This window comes from Balaenoptera physalus, assembly GCF_965194825.1.
Source record: "Balaenoptera physalus genome assembly, chromosome: X".
In the NCBI taxonomy this organism is placed as follows: domain Eukaryota; kingdom Metazoa; phylum Chordata; class Mammalia; order Artiodactyla; family Balaenopteridae; genus Balaenoptera; species Balaenoptera physalus.
Genome location: NC_138903.1, coordinates 46,643,138 through 46,665,662, shown reverse-complemented (window position 1 = coordinate 46,665,662; position 22,525 = coordinate 46,643,138). Strand labels below are relative to the sequence as shown.

Below are 22,525 nucleotides of genomic sequence, written 5' to 3'. Positions count from 1 at the left end.
TTCCTTTCCTGCCATGGCATGTGGCTCCCTTCAACAGGTGTTTCTCAGCTCTACCACTTCCACCTGTTGAAATCCTCAGCTCAGCTCAAATACCTTCACATCCATAAAGACCTCCCAGCACCCTAGTCCTGGTGCCTCCACTCTTGTTCTTTGCACATTCCATTTTGTTAGTCCTGTTTGTGACTTAGGATTGTAGTCTGACTAGACTGGGAGCTCCCTTAGGGCACAGGCTATGTTTGATTCACCCAGAGCTCTCCATCATCTTTTGCTGCTTTGTTTTTCTCCAGAGCATCTAGCACCATCTGGGTTCGTTTCCTAGGGCTGCCGTAACAAAGTACCACAAACCGGGTGGCTTGAAACAGCAGACATTTATTCTCTCACAGTTCTGGGGGCTAGAAATCCGAAATTGGGCCATGCTCTCTATGAAGGCTAGAGGGAAGAATCCTTCCTTGCCTCTTCCTAGCTTCTGGCGGTTGCCAGCAATCCTTTGTGTTCCCTGGCTTGGAGACTCCAAACTCTGCCTCCATTTCACATTGTATTCTCCCTCTCTCTCTCTCCCTGTGTGTGTGTGTGTGTGTCTATGTCCAAATTTCCCTCTTCTTTTAAGGACACCAGTCATTAGATTGGGACCCATGTCAATAGAATATGACTTCACCTTAACTTGAGTACATCTGCAAAGACCCTAATTTCCAAAAAAGATCACATTCACAGGGTGGACATCAAGTCTGAGGGGATACTATTCAACCCAGTACTCCATCCAACATGTTCTATCTATTCTATTTCTTTATTGTCTCTCTCCCCCAGTAGAATGTCAGCTCTATGAGGTTAGGAACTGTTGTCTATTTTGTTCATTGGTATATCCTCAGTGTCTAGAATACTGCTTGACACATAGTAAACACTCAATAAATATTTTGTGACTGAAACTTTGTACCCATCTGCCTCCTACCTCGCAGAGAATCTGAATGAGAGAAGCAGGGACAGGGATGGAAATGCAGGTTTGCCTAGAACATAATAAATGCTCTGTAAATGTTTGCTGGATGAATAGAAGTATTTGATGGATATATTAATTTAACACTTATGGAGCACCTATTTTGTACAGAGTATAAGGAAAGATACAGAGAAGTGAGGAGGAAACATTTGAGCATCCTGGCTATGCCTCTGTGTGACCCTGGGCAAGTCATTCAGCCTCTGGGTTTCACTTTCCTCATCCATAAGGTGGAGGTAATAACATTATCTACCTCATAGGATTGTCATGCAAATTGAGTTCGTGCATGTAAAGTACTTAGCACAGTGCCTGACAAATGGTAAGCACCATAGATGTGCTATTAGCAACTGTAGTTGCTGTTACATGCTAGACTCTGTGCAAAGTGTTTTTAAAAAGCAGCTTTATCGAGTTACAATTCACATACCGTAAAATTCTCCCTTTTAAAATGTACAATTCAGTGGTTTTTAATTAACAGGGTTGTGCAACCATCACCACCATCTAATTTTAGAAAATTTTCATTCTCCCTCCCCAAAACCCCATAGCAGTCACTCTTCTTTCCCCAACCCATGCCCTTGCCCCTGACAACCACTACGCTACTTTTTGTCTCTATGGATTTGCCTATTCTGGAATTTTATATAAATGGAATCATGCAATATGTGGACTTTTGTGTCTCCTTTAGCATAATTTAGCATAATGCTTTCAAGGTTCATCCATGTTTTAGCATGTATCAGTACTTCACTCCTTTCTTAAGAATTGAGGTATAGTTGATTTACAATATTATCTAAGTTTCAGGTGTACAATACAGTGATTCACAATTTTTAAAGGTTATATTCCATTTATAGTTACTATAAAAATTGGCTATATTCCCTGTGCTGTACAATATACCCTGTAGCTTATTTATTTTATAGATAGTAGTTTGTACCTCTTAATCCTCTACCCCTCTCTTGCCCCTCCCCGCTTCCCTCTCCTCACTGGTAACCACTAATTTGTTCTCTATAACTGTAAGTCTGTTTCGGTTTTGTTGTATTCATTACTTTGTTTTATTTTTTAGATTCCACATATAAATGATATCATCAGTATTTGCCTTTCACTGTCTGACTTATTTCACTAAGCATGATACCCTCCAAGTCCATCCATATTGTTGCAAATGGCAAAATTTCACTCTTTTTATGGCTGAGTAGTATTCCATCTTGTACATATACCACATCTTCTTTATCCATTCATCTGTTGAAGGACACTTAGGTTGCTTCCATATCTTAGCTACTGTAAGTAATACTGCTACGAACATTGGGGTGCATATATCTTTTCGAAGTAATGCTTTCCTTTTCTTTGGATATATACCCAGGAGTTGAATTGCTGGATCATATGGCAGTTTTATTTTTAGTTTTTTGAGGAACCTCCATACTGTTTTCCACAGTGGCTGCACCAATTTACATTCCCACCAACATTGTACTAGGGTTCCCTTTTCTTCACATCCTCATCAACACTTGTTATTTGTGGTCTTTTTGATGATAGCCATTCTGACAGGTGTGAGGTGACATCTCATTGTGGTTTTGATTTGCATTTCTCTGATGATTAGGGATGTTGAGCATCTGTTCATGTGCCTGTTGGACATCTGTACATCTTCTTTGGGAAAATGTCTATTGAGGTCTTCTGACCATTTAAAAAATTTTTTTGCTTTTTTGACATTGAGTTGGATGGGCTGTTTATATGTTTTGGAACTTCATTCCTTTTTATGGCTGAACAATATTCCACTGTGTAGATATACCACATTTTGTTTACCCATTCATCAACAGATGAACATTTAATTGTTTCCACTTTTTGGCTATTATGAATAATGCTGCTATGCACATTCATGTATAAGTTTTCGTGTAAACATTTTTCATTGCCCTTGGGTATATTCCTAGGATTGGATTCCTGGGTCATATGGTAACCCTATGTTTAACATTTTGAGAAACTTCCAAACTGTTTTCCAAAGCCACTGAACCATTTTACATTCCCACCAGCAATCGCTCCACATGCTCACCAGTACTTCTCCTTGTCTGTCCTTTTTGTTTTAGCTATCATAGTGGGTGTGAAGTGGTATCTGTATGTGTGTGTTTTAAGAAACTGATGTTTATTTTTCAACAACTTTATTTCCATTTTCTGTTTAAGAGCCTATGGAAGAACAGCTTCAAACTACCCAGTGGTCGTTCCTACCCATTCAGTGGCCTGAGCATTGGGAGTAGTCTTCAGTGGTGGGCTGAGTGCTCCAATCTTCAGCAGAGAATTGCTGGATAGTCACAGAGGGCACCAACATACTATCAGACCAGCCTGTGACCTCAGGTTGAGTAGCAGTAAACTCAGGAGCTGGAGCGGTCCATTCACTCTGAAATTCTTCCACGGTCACACCTTTCCAGCAGTGGCCTGTTTATCCTTTTCGATCTCTTTAGGGTCTCTGTAGAAGCAGAGATCAAGCATGACCTCCAGTGGGTGCTCATGGGAGATGGTGTCACATATGCATGGTACTTCCCAGGCCAGCATCCACATCAGACCCACTGAGTGGGCTCCTTTGTTGTTGCATGGGGTAGCAGTGTCCACGTGGCACAGAGGAGAATCTGTGTCACACAGAGCAATGGTGGGCAGGTTAACATAAGACACCTCTGTGAGAGGCTGGTGGTCAGCGGTGGGATCAGTGACCACTGGAAGTTGTGGCTCACGGAAGGCTGCCTGGATCTTGTTAACGAAGATTCCAGGAGCGAAGTGGCCAGCAGTAGGAGTGGCCCTGGTGGCAGCAGCGAACTTCAGCACAGCTTGCTGGCCAGTATTCCTGGAAGATATGACACTGACATCAGCTGGGTTTTCAGTGGCACGAGTCACCAGCAGAAGCTCCTCTTTAGATTTATGATGTAGATACCATCACTTTGCCTTTTGTAGACATACTGTTCCATTTGAAGTCAAGGTTGGTGCCACCTAAGTGGGTTCCTGCTGCAAGGAACTTAAGGACATCCTCCTCCTTCATCTCAGGATATCAAGGGCTCTGGACATTGTGAAAGTTTCCCTTTAAGTTACAATGGAAAGCTCATTGTGGTTTTGATCTGCATTCCCCTGATGGCTAATGATGTTGAGCATCTTTTCATGTGGTTAATGGTCATTTGTATATCTTTGGAGAAGTATCTATTCAAGTCCTTTGGCCATTAAAAAATGGATTGTTTTTTTGATGTTGAGCTGTAAGAGCTCTTTACATATTCAGATATATCATTTGCAAATATTTTCTTCCATTTTCTGTGTTGTCTTTTCTGTGACAAATGTTTTTGCATGCTGTTTCCCAAGACCACTCCTGTGAGGTAGGTGTTATTGATAGGGAAATGGAAGTTCAGAGAGAAGATGAAATTTAAATCCAGTTCTGTCTGACTGTAAAACTCAAGCTTTCTCTTCTACCCCAACCTGCTCACAAAGATGAATGAAGACATGTTTCTGGCTTTAAGGAGCTTGGTCTGGCAGAGGACATGACACAAGAACAAAAATGAATGCGCTATAAAGCAGAGTTCCACTTGTCCCACAAGTGCCACAAAAGACGTGTGGAGGAAGCGAGCGATTCTGGCTGGGGAGATCAGGGCTGGCTTCAGTAAGGTGGCATGTAAGTCTTGAAAGATGGGTACAGTTTCATTGGATGGAGGTGATGGAGTAAATGGAGGTGAGCATTTCCAAAAGAGAGCAGAAAATGGGGGTTGAATGAATGAATGGGGCTTTGATCCTAAGACTGGCTGTGATGGGGTGTCCCAGGGCTTGTTGGAGTGGGAGATCCTGGGACTGCCCATGCTGTGGGCTAGAGAGAGGTCACCTGAGGTAGGAGGTCCAGGGGTTGGATGGGATGGGGAATCTGACACTTGGGATTGGCATACCCAGGGGGTGGGGAGTCTGTGTGATGCCCAGACCTGGGAGCTGCCTGGGATGGAGTTTTCTGGGAGGTCTTAGACGAGGATCTTGGGCCTGGTGGACCCAAGGGACATTGGAACGGACTGGGATGGAGGGCTTCTTTAGGCTGCATTAAGTGCAGACTCTGGGACCGGTGGAATGTGATGGGGCTGGCCCGGGTGCCTTGGGGCGGGTCCGGCTTCGGGTGCGGGCGGCGGTGGCAGGTGGGACGCTCGGGGGCGGGCCGGGCGCGCGGGGTGGGGGCAGGGGCGGGGGGCGGGCCGGCGGCCGGGGCGGTCCCGCGCGGCCGCGCTGCGCAGTGACTCCGCAGCGGGCGGAGCGCCGTGGGCCGCGTCCTCGAGAGCCGTGGCGGTGGCGGTGGCGGCGGCGGCGGCAGCGGCAGCGGCAGCCTCAGCTCCTGCTCCCCGTGCCGCCTGCCCCAGCGCTGTCTCCCGGGCCCCCCCGGGCCCCCGGGCCCTCGAGCCCGGTGCGCGCCCTCGCGTCCCGCCGGCCCCCTCCCCCGGCTGGGCCCGGGGGAGGGTGGCGCCGTGAGCGAGCGGGGACCGGGCTCTCCTGCCCCTTCCCCTGCCCCTGGGCCGCCAGGATGGAGGCGGGGTCGGGTCCCCCGGGCGGCCCGGGATCCGAGAGCCCCAACCGGGCGGTGGAGTACCTGCTGGAGCTGAACAACATCATAGAGAGCCAGCAGCAGCTGCTGGAGACCCAGCGGCGGCGCATCGAAGAGCTGGAGGGCCAGCTGGACCAGCTCACCCAGGAGAACCGCGACCTGAGAGAGGAGAGCCAGCTGCACCGCGGGGAGCTGCACCGGGACCCCCACGGTGCGCGGGATAGCCCGAGCCGCGAGAGCCAGTACCAGAACCTGCGCGAGACCCAGTTCCACCACCGCGAGCTGCGGGAGAGTCAGTTCCACCAGGCGGCCCGGGACGTGGGCTACCCGAACCGGGACGGCGCCTATCAGAACCGGGAGGCTGTGTATCGGGACAAGGAGCGGGACGCCTCCTACCCACTCCAGGACACTGCTGGTTACTCTGCCCGCGAGCGCGACGTGGCCCAGTGCCACCTGCACCACGAGAACCCAGCCCTGGGTCGCGAGCGTGGCGGGCGGGAGGCCGGGCCAGCGCACCCGGGCCGCGAGAAGGAATCCGGCTATTCGGCGGCGGTGGGCGTGGGGCCCCGTCCACCGCGAGAGCGGGGCCAGCTGAGCCGTGGCGCATCCAGGAGCTCCAGCCCCGGGGCCGGCGGCGGCCACAGTACCAGTACCAGCACCAGCCCGGCCACAACCCTCCAGAGAAAGTAAGGAACGCGTGTTTGTCTTCCCTGGCTCTTCCCCGCTAGCTCCCTCTCCAACTTGTATGGCTGGTAAAGTAAGAAGCCGGTGCCTGATTCCATGTCCTTCTCTCCAGTCCCAACCTGCCGGGAGAAGCCGGGTCCCCCTCGTGCAGCCGACACCCCTTCTCTAGCTACCCCAGAGTGGGTTGGCCCGATGAGTGCAGGCGTCTCTTCTTTCTCAAAACCGTGGCCAGTGAGGGCCTGGAGCAGTCATCATCCCCTCCACTTCTTCACCCCCTCGCTATATCCTTGCCAGAGGATGGCTTTTCATTTATTTATTTTATTTGGATGTGCCGGTTGGGATTTTTATTGTCTCCGACGGTGTCAGATCAGAGCCCCAAGGGAAAGAAAGCCCCCCCGCCCCGGTCTCCTCTGCGGGTCCTGAGCACAGGCCTGATCTGATCTCCTCTGGCGGCCTCAGCTCCATCCTTTCGCAGAGAGGCAGGTGGGGACCAGAATGGCTGCTGGAGGTTGATATCCCTCTGAGGGGAACTGCAGCACATCCTGGTCGGGGGAGCAAAGATGGAGGCCCGGCCCTTGGCTAGTTCCTCAAAGACCACCCCCTCTCCACCCTCAAGGAAAAACCACCCAATTAAAGAGCGTACCAGCAAGGGAAGTCTACAGATCTTCCCTCTTGTTGGATCAGTGCCAGTTTCTGTGCTGGGGTCTGTGTTTCTGCCTATTTGGGACACCTTGGCAACATCTATTGGGTTGGTGGGGCATGGGCTGGGTCCACTTCTTCCATGCAGGTACCACGGTGAGCTGGTCGGGATAAATGTCAGGCCAAGAGAGTCAAGGGCGTGCAGGCTCACAGGGCTGCCCTAAAGGCTCCCTGATTTCTCTTCTGCTGGATTGGAAAGAATACTGACCTGGGAGTTAGGAAACCCAGGTTCCCCTTCCAGCTCTGCTGCAGATTGGCTTTGTGACCTTGACTGAGTCCCTTCCTCTCTCAGGCCATCAGTTCCCCCATATCTTTTTAAAAGGCAAGGTCTGCCTTGAATGCTCTTTAAAGGGCCCCTCCAGCTTAGATTTGATGGTTCTGTGACTAATCCAGCCACCACTACAGAGCAAGTCTGAAGTCCTCTAGCGAATGGACAGCTTTCCCCCTCCTCTCACTGCTCAGCTGGTCCTACCATGTGCCACAACCAGTGGAGTGTCTCTTGGAGGCTGGGCTGGGGGTGGGGAAGCCTTCTGCCTCAGGAAATCTGCCGGGAGACAGCTCTCTGCAACTCCCCCGTGGTGAGGCAGCAGGCTGGGGTGCTGGGTTGAGATGGCTGGGCCCCAGGAGCAGCAGCTGCAGCTCAAGGGCTCGGCTGGGCTTCACTGCAGTGCACCCTCAGCTGAGGTTTGGTGTGGGCTGCCCCAGAGGGAGATGGGCTCTTCTGCCCAGGCAGGGCTGCTGGGAGCCCATTCCAGGAGGACTGACTGTGTGCAGCTTGGGGCCCCACACTGGAGGGAGGGGCCAGGTCGACTGACCAAGCAAGGCCTTTTCAGGAGAGGGCCATGATGGGGTGGGGACAGAGGGAGACTGTATGGGCATTGTGGTCCTTTAGCTTAGCTGCGGAAGACTTTTCCAGAGTGGTCAAACCTGTGACAGAGGAAGCAGCCTCATTATGTGTGGCTCCAGGGAGCAGAACCAGGAGCAATGGGAAATTCTGGGATAAATCAGGAAGAACTTTCCAACCTGGCTGTCTGGTGATGCAGTGGACTGCCTCAAGGGGGTCGGGGAGGGCTGGAGAAAGCATAATTCCTCAACTGGTGGAAAGCCCAATGAAATGACCTGGGTCTTCCCCAATTCTAGGATTCCATTCCTCTCAGATTCTCCATCCTGCAGACGTGGGTCTGAATCTCTTGGCTGGCTGCAAGCCTGTTTGCTCTTGAGCTCTGTGCTTCTGCCATCTGGACAGGCCTGCCTCTCGGTCTTTCCCTCTTTTTGTGCACCCTCCAGGCTGTTTGTTGGATTCCCTTGCTTCACATTTCCTACTGGATTAATACGGGGATTTAGAGGGTACTTTGAATTTCTCCTAACCGTATATTAAATATTTGCACACCCATTATTACCTCTTTTGGTCCTCACAACAGGGCCTGTGCAGTGAGCACTAGCAACTCCATTTTAGAGATGGGGAAACTGAGGCTCCAAAAAAAATGAAGGGAACGTGCTCAAGATTACACTGCCAGTTCCTAATAGAGCTGGGGCTAGAACCCAAGTCCACCTGTCTCCGAGGCCTGTTATTTTTCCACTGGAGCTTTCCAGCCTGAAGGAGTCTCTTGGCCTCAGGACCTGGCCAGGTCACCAACTGGGAGAGGCCAGGAGAGCCTGAGGTATCTGGAAGATTTGAGCAGGGGGAGATGGCTCTGGGATGAGTGATGAGAGGGGGAGTCTATGGGGGAGGGCAGAAGGCCTTGTCTCCCTTCTTTCCGCTCTCCCTCCCTCTCTCTCGACCAGGCGTCAGGAGGGCCTATTGATGCACTAACCATTGTTGTCGCCACAGCTGCTGCAAGCTACTCCCCTGCCAGGCCTGTTCTGGGTTTGTAAGGAGTGGGTGAGAGACTGCCGCTGGAAGCCAGGGCAGGCAGGGTGGGTGTTGAGCAGCAGAGGCTGCAGCATTGGGGGAGGCTAGGTAGAGCTGGTACATGCTGGGCGCTCCTGGTCCCCAGGCTCCCTCTGGTGGAGGAAGAGGGGAGAGAGGGGCCTGGGCCCAGCTGCTGCTTGTTGAAGGGCCTCTCTGCCCAGGGACCCTGTCCGTCTGTCACCACAACCCACGTTTTACAGCTGAAGAAACCGAGGGCTCAGAGAAGTGAAGTAACACACCAGAGGTCACACTATCTGTGAGACAGACTCCCGAGCCTGTGAACTTGCCCTCTACCGCAGTTGATAGCAGCTGTCATGTCCACCCCCACCTATGTCATCCCCCCAGGATTCCCACATCCTCCCGCACTGTCTCTTCTGGACAGGTTCCCGGATGCCAGTCTGCCTTCTGCTGTGCTCTGGGTGTGGCCTTTCTAGTGCAGCATAGCGCACGATGAGGCCCGACCTCCTTCTGGCCACTGGGCCTCTGTACATGAGGTCTTTGCTTGCTTGTTTGTTTTTTTAGCAGCTGCTGGTCTCTGTAATGCTCAGGTCTTTTTCCCTGGAATTGTTACCCCCACTCCCCATGGTTAGAGAAGAGCTCTGTTTTCGTTGTTGATCTTGGCCTGGCCCCCCTTGCAGTTCTGGCGCCTGGAATGATTTACAGGCGTGCTGGGGGCCACTGCTGAGTCCTCCACGCTGAAGAGAGCTGCATTTCCTACGATTTTTGCCTGGGCCCAGCTCCGGCTCTGCCGTAGGCGGTGGTGGGCTGAAGCTGGTTTGGTGGTAACTCTTCATCCTCTGCAACACCCCCCACCCCGAGCAGGCTGGCTTGCACTGGGGAACAGCAACCAGCAGGACCGGCCTGGTGTTCTCAACAGCCAGGGCAATGCGTGGTCTAGGCTCCAGGCACAGTTGCCGGGTTGTCTTGTGTGTGCGCTGGAGTGTCAGTGCGCTCCCCACGGGGGCTGAGGGCACTGGGAGGGAGGGAGGGAGCCCAGGGAGGGGCCTTGGGGAAGTCTGTCTCCTTTGGGGTATTGGGCACTTTTCCTGGGCGGGGGGTGGGGGTCTTTCCTTCTTCCCAGGAGGGAATACCATTTCTCTCCCTCCCCCCACTGTGTTGGGAGCATTATACTCATGTGGGAGGCAATGATAATGTCGAATTGAATGAGAATTAGAGGAATCTTGCTTCTCAGTCAGATCTGGGGCGAGAATGGGGCTGTTGTCATCCACAAACATTTCTTGGCTGTGTGCACAGAGCAGGAGGGGCCCCCAGGCTGAGCAAACACCAGACTCTCTGCACTTGAGGCTTGAGAGCCCTCCCACCCCCTTCTCTGGCCAAAGACACAGGGGACCAAGCCTGACCCACTGTAGTGCCGGTGCTTAGGACAAAATGAGTAGGAAGGGCAGTGAGGAGTGGAGGCCAGGCCACTGGTCAAAGACCTGGGCAGGGAGCTTTGGAGAGAGTGGGTGTCGGATGGAGGGGGAGGTGGGAGGAAGACCGGACCCAGGCTTGCCCTCTGCTACTCTTTCATCTGTCTCACCTCTGCCTCCTGTGGCCTCTGAATTTGCTGGGAGCACAGGGGAGGCCTGGGGCATGGAGAAGGGGCCGCACATGTGCTGAGTGAGTCTCAGCCTTCTATGTGCCAGGCACCACCCTATGTGACTTTATGTAACAATAGCTAACGTCTTTTTTTAACCTGCATTTACTGTGTGCCAAGCACTATTTGTTCTAAGTGCCTTCTGTGTATTAATTCATTCAATCGCCATATGAATCCTTTGATGTAGATACTGTTATTAAGTCCATTTCACAGATGAGGAAACCGAGGCCCAGAAAGGTTGGATAACTTCCCCAAGGTCACTCAGTGAATAAGTAGCAGAACTGAGAAGGAGTTAGAAGGAGCCCAGGTGGCCAGGCTCCAGAGTCCGTCCACAACGTTCTCACCCACCATTCCATGCTACTTCTTATCTCATTTGCACAGAGTCCATGCCAGGTGGATATTGGTATTATCCTCTTTTTTCAGACAGGGAAACGAGAGGTCAGAGAGGTGCGATGACCTGCCCAAGGTTACACAACTGCATGAGGCCCAGAACTATCTGGCTTCTGAGCCTTTGGTCCACCAATGCCTCCTGCAGGCAGGTGTGAAGACGGTAAAGATGCTCTGGGTGTGGCTCTGGGCTTCCCCCAGCAGAGCTCCTGGGACCACTGCTTGAGTCAAGCTCCCTCTCCTGATAGCCTCTTGGATTTTGACCACAGTCTCCTAATCGATGCCCTCCTGCTCTTGTTCCCTCGGGCCCCTGATGAGGTACAGCCAGACCAAGCTTTGTGTGGGGCTCCAGCAGTTTCCCGCTGTCTCTGCCTGCAGGAGAAGGTTCAGACTGCTTTGCCTGCCATGCATGGGCCCTTTAGGAGCTCACCTTTCTCCTCTCATCTTTTTACAGTCCCCCTCACACAGACCGAGTTCCAGCCAGACTGGCCCGTGTGCCCCATTGTCAGCCCACTCAGCCTCCTGAGAGCCTCTGGGTCTTTGCTCATGTTGTTCCCTCCTCCCGGGCTGTTCCATCCGGTGCCCAGGCTGCATTCCACTGTTGTTGCCTCTCCCGTGTTTGCGCACAGGTCTGTCCCTGACCCTTGAAATGAGCACTTTGCCCCTTTTTATACCTTTATTTGTTTACATCTTGTGTCATCTCTACTAGTTTGAGGGCTCCGTCAGATTAAGATTTCATACACATATATCATGTGCACGTTGTGTCAGTCCCTCTGCTAGGTGCTGTGGGCGTAACTGAAGGAGCTAGAAGCTAGGAAAAACATAGCACAGCACATAGTAGCTGCTCAGTAAATGTTGAGTAGACAAATGATTGTCAGATTAAGTCCCGGTGCACTAATGGCCAGGGGTGCCTAAGGTGTTCTTCCTTTCAGGACTCCTGTAGAGAGAGATGACTCAACTTCAGGGTTCTCTTGGCTTCTCTGTGGCTTTTTCCTCATGCTCCCTGGAGCTGTTTGGCCTCTGCCCTCTGTGTTCCTCCCACTCACCAGTCTCCCAGTTCATAGGATGTCAGGGTAGCAGAGTCAGATGAGACTTCAGAGACATTTAGGCCAATCTGCTCATCATTACCTGTCCCTCCCATGCCATGGCCATGTCATACCATGTTCTTCTCCCTTAATGTGGGATCTTCTGTCCTGAAAGGAGCAAAGAGGCCTGCACAGGACCTGTGTGCCCTCTGCCTCATCCACTGGGAAATTACTTATTTACCCATCAAATCTTTATTGGGCTCTGACCCTGGGCTAGGCACGGTGTCTTGGAGTCAGAATAAGACACAGCCCCTCTAGCTCATTCTCTGCTATGTTCCCTGGCAGAAGAATCAACACTTGTCATGGGGAAGAATGATGAGTAAATGACTTATTCCTCTGTTGTGGTAAGTCATTTAGGGCAAGATCATTTGCTAGTTACCCTCACTTCCTTGTGGTGTCAGGTCTCTCTCCAGGCATCCATGTTGAAAAGCACTCACGCAAGGATGCCTGTTTTTTGTTTTGGCTGCACAGTGTGGCATGCGGGATGTTAGTTCCCCGACCAGGGATTGAACCCGTGCCCCCCTGCATTGAGAGTGTAGAGTCTTAACCACTGGACCGCTGGGGAAGTCCTGGGACGCCTGTTCTTAAGCACTTAGGAGCTGAAGCTCTCTGGGACCTTCGCATTTGGAGAAAAATGTGGTGCCGTGGGAAGGAGGAATTTCTGTGACTCTAGGCAAGTCACTTAACTTTCAGAACCTCCGTTTTCTCAAGTAGTCAATGGGGATAAAGCTATTCTCTGATGGGTGTGATTCCTGTTTCCCCCCTCCCCCCAGCCCCACAAAAATGTATCAGAAAGTTTCCTGGCTGCCTAGCACACCCAGCAAGGTCCTGATCAGGATGAAAAAACCGAGGGATAAGGATGGAAAACAATATGTGAGGCTGCCCTGCCCTCTAGAGGTGGAATGTAGCAGACAAAACAACCCAGCCAAGATCGTCGCATCACATCCTTTTTAAAACAAACATGACAAGCCAGGGCTACACGACAGATCACGATGATTCCTCTAACATTTTAGAAGGAAATTTATCACAATTATCACCTGATATGTACCATTTCACTAATATCAAATGCATTTCTTTGTAGCTATGTGATACATACATATATATATATATATATATATATTTTTTTTTTTTTTTTTAAGGATAATAAGATTGCATATCTGGCTGGGCCTTGTGATTTCCTACTGGATTCCAGATGCAGTATACTGCATTCACCTGAATAAAACCAATATTTTCCTCTATAGAACCACTTTAGAATTATTGTCATTATATCTGTGATAAAAAGTACCTAATTTCTTCCTTTCCCCAAATTTCCTTACAAAACTGGGAGGCATCCCTCACAACTGTACATCTGATATGCTAGGCAATTCATAAATGACCCATCTTGTCATGATTGTTGTGAGAATTCAGTGAGATGACAGAGAAGTGTTCAGCAGAGAGTGTGTGTTTACTCGGTGGTAGGCATTTTTATTATTAATAATAATAATTTTGCAAAATTCCGTGCCATGGAAGGGCAGGAGCAAGAGGTCATGTGGGAGCTCATCACACTTCTGAGAGAGAGAGGGCCGTCCAGTGAATATTGTGCACCTGGGATGTGTCACAGCTTGTGCTATTGCAGGCAAGGAGTTCCACGATTAATAGTATACGCTTCTTGGCTTCAGGGAGCTCACAGTTGGGTGGAGAAGACAAATGTAACATGGTGTCTTGTGTGCTATGCCAGAGGGGAGCACAGGAGGCCACGAGTGCCCAAAGGAGGGACATCTACCCAGACTGAGGTGATGCCTGATCTGAGGCTTGGAGGATGAGTAGGGGCTAGCTAGGTGAAGAAGGACGGCATGTGGGTCGGTGGGAATTGGGAACCAAAGGGAGGTTAAGACGGAGGAGACAGCACGAGCAAATGTACAGAGGTATGAGACCAGCAGGGTATGTGGAGGTGGGGAGGGGAACACTTTTACCAGGTCAGTACAAACTAGAGCACAAACAGGGAGGCAGGGAGGATCCAGAGAAGAGTCTGACGACTTGGCTGGTGCAGATCATGAGGACACTTGAGTAGCGGGATAAGGAGCTTTATTCTGTTGCGAACTGGGAACCAACATAGAGTTCTAAGCTGAGGGAAGAGGTGTGTATTGTGAGGGTGACGTGTTGAGAGCAGTGTATTGGAGAGATCCTGCTACAGGGCAATTTGGAAGATAGACTGGAGGGCATTCAGTGATGAGGCTGTGGGACAGTCTAGATGAGAGGTGATAAGGCCTGAACTTGGGTGGTGGGAGTAGAGATAATCTACTGGGGGAGAAAGACAGTGACAACACACTGATAAGTGCTGTGACAGAAGGGAGTGCAGCCACTCATGACCAGTAGGGTTTTAATAATATCAGCATAACGTGAAGAACCTTCCAGCTGGAGGGACCCTTAAAAATCAGGCTGTTCATTTTACAGATGAGAAGACTGGAGCCTAGAGAAAGGACTTGTAGGAGGCCACTCAACGTGTGAGCAGAAGAGCTCTGATTAGAAAAGTCACTCTAGTGTTAATGCCAGTGTTTAAAGCATCATTCCTTAAATGTGCTATTTTATGCCTTGAAATCCTGTGAAGGTTGTAGGGATCATTGTCTTTGTCCTACAGATGAGAAAACCAGGCCTCCAGGAGGCTGGGTGATTTGCTGGGGAGGAAGCGATAAAGAGTAGGCATCACCTAAGTAAAGGATCTCTCGCTTCAGTGGCAGACAGACCCTCTGCTCTGGTTCAGCCCCTCAGAAATCAGATCGGTTAGATTCATAGCTGGGGTCTGTGGTTTCCTTTTCTCCACCCAGGCCCAGCCTTCTTTCTGCTGCTTTCTGCCTTGCAGGTCCTCATTTAATGTAACTGAGGCAGCTCAGAGGCAGTTTCTGGCTTGACAGCAAGGCCTGTCGTCCCCCTTTTTCTGTTTTCATGGAAGAGGGCGGGCCTATGTCATCACTGTGTCCCCATTGCCTTAGGCAGGGTGTCTCTAGCCTGGGTGGCTTTGTTTTGAGACCCCCGGTATGATACGTAAAGAATGAGCTTTGGAGACAGACAGACCTAAGTTTGAATCTCGGCTCTGCCCCAACCAACTGGATGACCTCAGCTAGGTCATTTTACCTTCTCTGAGCTTTAGTTTCCTCATCTGTAAAATGGGATGACAATGCCCATCTCTCAGGATTGACCAAGATCATTTGAATGGCATTCCCTGATATTTGTAGGTGCTCAATAAATAGTCATTTCCGGGGGAAGAAAAGCAATGACATAATTCATGATTGTGCCAAAACATATGCTCTCATACCTCATTTCATAATCATGATATTACCTAGGATTCTTCAGTTTTTATAGGCGATAAGTCATCCAGATATCTGGATAGCACATCATTACAATAGGACAACTTGAAGTTTAACAAAACAAAAACAAAACAAATCAAGAACAGTCATTTCCTTCTCCTTCATGAAATCTCCCATGGACAATGGACAATGACTTGAAGAATTCAGTGCTCGGCAAAGGTTTGCTTCCCCTGAAAACTGGTATATTTCCTCCTTCCTAATATGAGGCTGTCATGGCTCATTGTATCTTGCTTTCTGCCTCAGCTACCAGTTAATTTGAATTACAGCTCTAGCATCTTTGTTGATCTCTTTTTCTGAGCTCTTATTTTCTAGTTCAATTTTTATTCTTTCCTTATCTGTGTTATTAGAGTAATCCACCTCAAATCCTTTGTGACTCAGACAGGTATAAATAACTAATGGGTGTAAATAGTTGAATGAATGGAAGGCTGGTGAGGCTGGACTGGTGATGGTGGGGTTTGAAGAGGACCAGAGGGTGGTGCAGGCTGGGGCACCTGAGAAGGCATCTGTAACGGATGATTATGATACTGTGAGGAGTCGAGGGGTTAGTTAGGAAAGAGTCGGTCCTTCACTGGTCCTTCACTGGTCTTGCTTCTGCTCTAGAAAGAAGCATGGATTTTGGAGAACAAGACTTCGCATCACCTAGAGTCATCAACCTCCCCATTTTATATGGACCGTGTGGGAGACTGAGGTCCAAAGAATGAGGAGGGACTTGTTTTGAAAAATTAAATCAAAGCAGTACATATACATAATTTTATTTATTTTTTAAAAAAATATTTATATAGGCTGCGCCAGGTCTTAGTTGCACCACTCGGGATCTTAGTTGTGGCATGTGGACTTCTTAGTTGCGGCATGCGAACTCTTAGTTGTGGCATGCATGTGGGATCTAGTTCCCCAACCAGGGATCAAACCTGGGCCCCCTGCATTGGGAGCGCACAGAGTCTTACCCACCGGACCACCAGGGAAGTCCCCATATACATAATTTTAAAGGGGCAAATAGTACACAAGGACATGCATAGTAATAAGCCAATGTCTCCCTGACCCCCACTTCCCAGCCCCCAGAGGTGACCACTTTTACCATTGAGGCTTTCTGGTGGTGACTTCATATCTCCAAATAAACATCCTTTGTTGGTTTTTTCTTCATTTATCAACTTTAAACATCATCTATTGACTTCTTTCTACTATGACAAGTGAGAATTTAGCTTATTTACAACACTTGACTCTTTTTTTCCCCCTTCCAAACTTTAATGATTATATTACTATTTTGGTTCCTCTATTAGTTACCTTTGTAACTTTGCTAGATACTACTTAGACTGTAATTTCTTATTCCATCAATTTTCCACAGTATCTCTTGACCACTCAGTTTGTAAGATATAGTTATTAGTGCCCCATCCTTCCCTCCATCTCTCCTCCACCTTTCCACCTCCCACTTTCTGTGTTCTGTACTTTTGCATCCAGCAAGGTTGACTACATTTGCATTCTGTTATGTAACAATAATTAGGTCTTCAGTGCTTTTCTGGACAGATTGACTTTAAAAGTTGACCACCAATACACGGTGTTTATGTGATTATGACTATGTCATATTATTCATTGCAGGGCCAAATAGTGTACTATAATTACACATCACTTCCCACAGGTCCACTGTCCCAACCTCTGTACTCCCAGGAAAATTTTCCTAGCATCAAGATCAAATGAATTTTCGTCTCTTATGCTCTACGAATTGCTCAAAGTCATGCCGCTTTTTACTTTGTTACATATTTGGATCAGGACTTTCCACCTTATCGATCTATTTAGACTTTCCACCTTATCAATCTATTTATTTATTTATGTACTTACTTAAACTTACTGTTGTGTGGTGTTCCTTGAAACCACAGGATAATCATAGCACATCTTCTGGGGACATTTTATTTGAAGATTTTTTAGGAGGGGGATTTTTTTTAAAACTTCATACTGAAATATGTATACAGAAAAGTGCTCACATCACATGGTCAAGTTTCTACAAGCCAAACACACCTATAAAACCAACACTCCCCTCAAGGTCTGTTTTTCATTCACCCTACCTGGTACTCAGTGAGCCCTTTCAACTTGCTGCACCTTGTCTTTTCTTACATAATTTCTTTGGTAGTTTCCTGCCCTTCATTTTCTCTGTTTTCTCTTTCTGGAATGTCTGTTAGTTGGATGTTGAACTTCCTGGATTGATCCTCTAGGCTGCTCACCTTTTCTCTCATATTTTCTATTTTATAGTTTGTGAATGAGTTGATACAAAGTGAGATGTCTGTATATCCAGCTGACTTGTCCACTCGCTGGCTTTATTTTAGGTGAGCCGCCGGGGAACTGGCAGTTGTAATCGGTGCCCCCCAAATGCCAGAATGAAAAGCACTTTATTCTGGGAGCACCAACATGCCACTAGGTGCCCTGAGTAATCCCAGATAGTTTAATTCCTTTGATATTTTGCCTAGGGATGAAAGCCAGACAGCTTGTGTTTTGGATCTGGGAGTTGCCAGTGGGGGCACAGGGAAGGATTTCAAGTACTTACCTTCAGTTTATCCCCCCGTTTTCAGCCCCTGATTGCTCCTACCCTCCCCTGTACCTACCATCTTCAAGTCTGGACTCTCTCTGAGCCTCTGCTGGCCTGACTGGCTCCCTCTCCAGCTGCAACCCCCTGAGTGGCGTTGCTGGCTCTCCTTCAACTGTGAACACTCTTCTCTTTGTTTTTTGCTCCCAGAAATTTGTTGAAATCTCTCACCCATTGATATCACCCTCTCCCATCCTCTTCACTGTTATGATTTCTTACCTTATTTTATTCCTTCACATTCTTTTCAGCAGGGTCCTGACAGAAGAGAGAGGTAAAGATTTATGCTCTTGAGGTCCAAACTAAGGCTAAAGCTACTTTTAAAAAATGGTTGTTTTGCTTTCTCAATCCAGATTGAGAATGGAAATTATTAGTCAACCCCCAAATACCCAACCCTGTATGGCCTCATTTTGGCATGTGTTGCCTCTGGCTCCAGCCCTGTCATGAGCATTCCTGTGGCAGCCTCCTGAGCACCCCTTTTCCTCAACCTCTGCCATCTAGACCATGCCATCAAGAGAGCCCTCAGCTGAGGGACTGGAGACCTGGGTTCTGACCCCCACCCTGCCACTGCCTTCCTCTGTCTGAACCCCTGGGCTAGTCCCTCCACCTCTCAGGGTGCCCTCACTGTGACTTGAGAGGGTCTGGGTCTGCTGTGAGCTGTGCTTTGGCAGGATTGGGTGGGTGCTTGGAGAACAGCCTGGCCTCCTTTGCTTAGGCAGTGGGAGCAGGTGGGCCAGAGCTGGGCCCCAAGCACACAGGAGGGGGCTTTGAGGCTGAGCTGAGGCTTCTGCAATAGCAGGCTGCTCTTGCTGCGCCCCCTTCCGCCCACTCTCTCTGCCATCATGGCTGAACCTCCATCCTTCTGCCGCCAGCAGAGGGAAGCAAGAAGGGAGGGCTGGAGAGCCAGTTCCATTTTCCTTCTCTCTCTCTCTCTTTTTGTAATAGTGCTGAGCTGCTTTGGGCTGCAGTACCTGTGCCTAACCCCACCTTCCCTTTTTGGTGCCCCGCCTCCCATCCTTGAATGATTGTCTCTTCCAGAAGCACCCCCTGAATGCTCATGGTGTGGAGGGGAGATCGGAGCCAGATGAGGGAGAGAGGCCAAGCTGTGGGAGATGAAGTGCTGCCTAGCTCTGGCATGACAGAAGGAAGCCACAGCTGTAGCAATGAAAAGCATTGGCTTTGGAATCGTACAAACCTAGACTTGAGTCTCGGCTCCACTACTTATTAGCCGTGTGACTCTAGGTAAATCACGTTGCTACTCTGAGCCCCAGTTCTCACATCTATACAATGAGAAGAATAATAATGACCTTGCACAGCTGTTATGAAGATAACACAAGTCCTGGACCATTGTAGGTGCTTAATAATCACTTTATTCTTTTTGGATTATTAGAAGGCGGAAATGCTAAGGACCAAATAAATGCCGCTTTAGTGATTGAAAGGAGCAGGAGGTTAGGAAGGCAGCATTTGACCTTGTCACTCCTTGGTTCGAGACCCCCAGGGGCTTCCTGGCAATTATACAATGAGGTTCACGCTCTTGCCTGGTGTTCAATGCTGTTTTCGTTGTAGTCTCTGCCTGTCTTTCTTTTCTTTAAAATAAAAATGTGAAGTGATACTTGCCTCTTTATTTTCTGAAAAAGAAATTTGAAAAGTGATAGACAGATATTTCCTTTGATGCAGCAATCTTTATCATCATCATCATCGTCATTGTCATCCCAGGACTTTTCAATGAGCAGTGGTAACAAAGGACTAGAGGAAGAGTAATCATCAACAGAAAGATAACTAGCAACTGAAACCACCATCTTGGCCTGTGGATCATGTGGATCCATTCAATGTCATGTGAAAAATGCTGAAAATGGTTACATTATCCAACAAGGTTTCTGATTTGTCCTGTGGTCCATCTAGTTTTTCTTCTCTTTAATTAACCTTATAAGATTTTCTTGCATGTCACTATTACCTCATCCATATGACTTCTATACTTGCCTATTTGTCATTTCTAGGTCTGATTCTTGGCTCAGATGGCCCCTTAGAAAGGAGTCTTCCCTCCACCTGAATTATCTTTCAAAAAGTTTTAACTTTGGCCTTTCACATCATCATGATTTAGGTGGCAGTTGAACTTGGGAGGCATCTTTGCCTCTCCCCTAGTGCTTTACCACTTCCTGGCTGTCACAAGTTGGTTTTCACACCACTTGTGGTCTAGGAAAGCTCTCGCGTGCTCCTTTGGGTCAGGCCACAGCCCCACTCACCTTTCAATTAAATTTAGTTTTTATTTATTTATTTATTTTTTATTGGGGTATAGTTGTTTTACAGTGTTGTGTTAATTTCTACTGTACAACGAAGTGGAGTTCCCTGTGCTATATAGCAGGTTCTTATTAGTTATGTATTTTATACATATTAGTGTATATATGTCAATCCCAATCTCCCAATTCATCCCCCTGCCCCCCCACCCTCCCCCCCCGCCCCCCGCTTTCCCCACTCATCTTTCTAGCCACTCTGTTCCCTTCCTGACCTGCATTCAAGTTGTACTGAAGTATCTAGGATACCCTCGGTAAAGTGGACTTCTTTATGGGTCCATGCCTATATTCTGGCTGTTCTCTTGGCCAAGAATACCTTTTACCCCTGTCTACATGGCAGATGTCTACTCAACTGTTGAGGAACATCTTCAGTCTCTCACTGATCCAGGCACTTGGAAACAGTGAACAAAACAGACCTCTGTCCTGCTGAGCTGACGACATTCTAGTGTGTGAATGTAGGGGGTGGGGAAAGAAAAGAAACAAATAAACAAGAAGATACAAAAATATGTCAAATAGTAATAAGTACTATGGAGAAAAATAAAGCTGGGCAGGAGAATGGGAGTGCAGAAGGCCGGTCAACCCTACCATAGCCAATATTTGCACGCCCATTAGTAAAAGCAGCCTTTTCTCATTTAAGCATTTTCTAATGTTATTACATACTCATTACAACCATAATCCTTCCAACAACTTTATCAGGTTAGTGCTATCATTTTCTTTATCGGTGAGCAAACTGTGCCTTAGAGATGTAAATCACATAGTTAGGAGGGGCAGAGCTGGGATTCAAACCTCGGCCTGTCTGACCCAAAGCCTGTGCTCATAACCTCTAAGCCATTGTGCCCCCAGCAAGCCTCACAACAACTCTCTGAGACTGGAATTATTATACCTATTTTATAGTTGGGGAAGCTGAGGTTCAGAGAGGGGAATGGACTCATCCATGGTTGCACAGCAAATAAATGGATTTGAACCTAGATCTGTCTAACACTCGAGGTAGGGCCTTCTACCAACCTTGAGGCCTAGGGACCTATGGACCTGCCTGCCTCTATGTTTGTGCAGCCCATGCAAGGTACCAGTTGAGGCCACTGGCCCTTCCCCCTTCTCTTCCCACCCGTAGTTCATATGGAGCCTTGAGATGTGTATGGATACCCCAGCCCGCATCCAAACCCTGTCTATTTTCCCTTCCCATTGACCACCCACTGGGCCTAGCAGATGGACCTGGATAATAAGACCACACGATTCCTGCAAGTAAGCTCAAGAAATATGGACAGGGAATTCTGGGTTCCAGGTACCTGAGTGCAGTCTAGAAGGGAGAGGGCCAGAGATCCTGATGGGCATATTCTCTTGGCCCCACAGACCCTTTACCTCACAGAGAGAGGTCTCTGAAGTGTGATGTCCAGTGTAGGACCTTCTGTTTCCCAGTACAGCCTATGATATTGCAATTTGTAAAAAGCTGGGCTCCGTGATCCTCCTCCTTTGGCTTCCTGAACTAGGTCCTGCTTTGCAGTGGGGGTGGGGGCTGCGGTGGGGCTGGTGTTCCATGGGCCTGGGCCTTCCGGGTCTTTGGCCAGTGAAGAACGGAGCCTTCCCAGCAAGTGCCGCTAGAAGTGTACACAGACCCTTGGGTCCCCTTCACAATATTTTGTTCATAAGTATCTCAGGATACTTCATTTCTTAGGAAATTTTTAAAAAGTATACACTTAATGCATTCTTCCATTCGAAAATTTAGAAAAACTTAGAAAAGTAGAGGAGAAAAACATTACCCATAATTACAACACACAGAGGCAGCTACTCTGAACATTTGATGTATTTCCCTTGTTCTCTGCGTTCTTTTCATCTGATTGAAATAATACAGCACATACAATTTTTTCTTGCTTTGTTCGTTTGAACATTTCCCCATGTAATTGCATATTCTTCAGAAGCATCATTTTTAATGGCAACTGATATACCATAATGTACTTAACCATCCTCTCAACATGCTGGGCCTATTTTTTCACTGGTTTTTATTTATTTGTTTTTTTGTTTGTTTGTTTATTTATGGCTGCGCTGGGTCTTTGCTGCTGTGTGCGGGCTTTCTCTAGTTGCAGCGAGCGGGGCCACTCTTCGTTGCGGTGCACAGGCTTTTCATTGCAGTGGCTTCTCCTGTTGCTGAGCGTGGGCTCTAGGCGCACGGGCTTCAGTAGTTGTGGCACACGGGCTCAGTAGTTGTGGCTCGCGGGCTGTAGAGCACAGGCTCAGTAGTTGTGGCGCATGGGCTTAGTTGCTCCACAGCATGTGGGATCTTCCCGGGCCAGGGCTCAAACCTGTGTCCCCTGCATTGGCAGGCGGATTCTTAACCACTGTGCCACCAGGGAAGTCCTTCACAGGTTTAAATCATGCTGCAGTAGGCATCTTTGCACATACAGCTTTTAGGGAACTTAGAGCTTTTAGGGAACTGGCCTTGTATAAGAACAATT

The 22,525-nt window shown here is 48.6% G+C and overlaps 1 protein-coding gene and 1 pseudogene across 5 annotated transcripts in view; one reads left to right on the top strand and one right to left on the bottom strand.

Moving 5' to 3' along the window:
- Nucleotides 1-1,737: 1,737 nt before the first annotated feature.
- Nucleotides 1,738-5,023, bottom strand: LOC309651937 (small ribosomal subunit protein uS2 pseudogene; annotated as a pseudogene). Its single transcript has one exon. The product of its transcript is annotated as a small ribosomal subunit protein uS2 pseudogene (transcript).
- Nucleotides 5,024-5,222: 199 nt separating this feature from the next.
- The window catches only part of IQSEC2 (IQ motif and Sec7 domain ArfGEF 2), an 82,855-nt gene continuing 65,552 nt past the window's right edge, over nt 5,223-22,525 (top strand). For 3 of the 4 annotated variants that reach the window (XM_082445100.1, XM_082445099.1, XM_082445105.1), the window contains exon 1: nt 5,223-6,193. In XM_082445100.1, coding sequence (XP_082301226.1) covers nt 5,487-6,193 — 707 coding nt within the window. In that variant the 5' untranslated portion in view covers nt 5,223-5,486. The remainder of the gene's footprint in view (nt 6,194-22,525) is intronic. The other variant, XM_082445106.1, reaches the window with a different exon arrangement.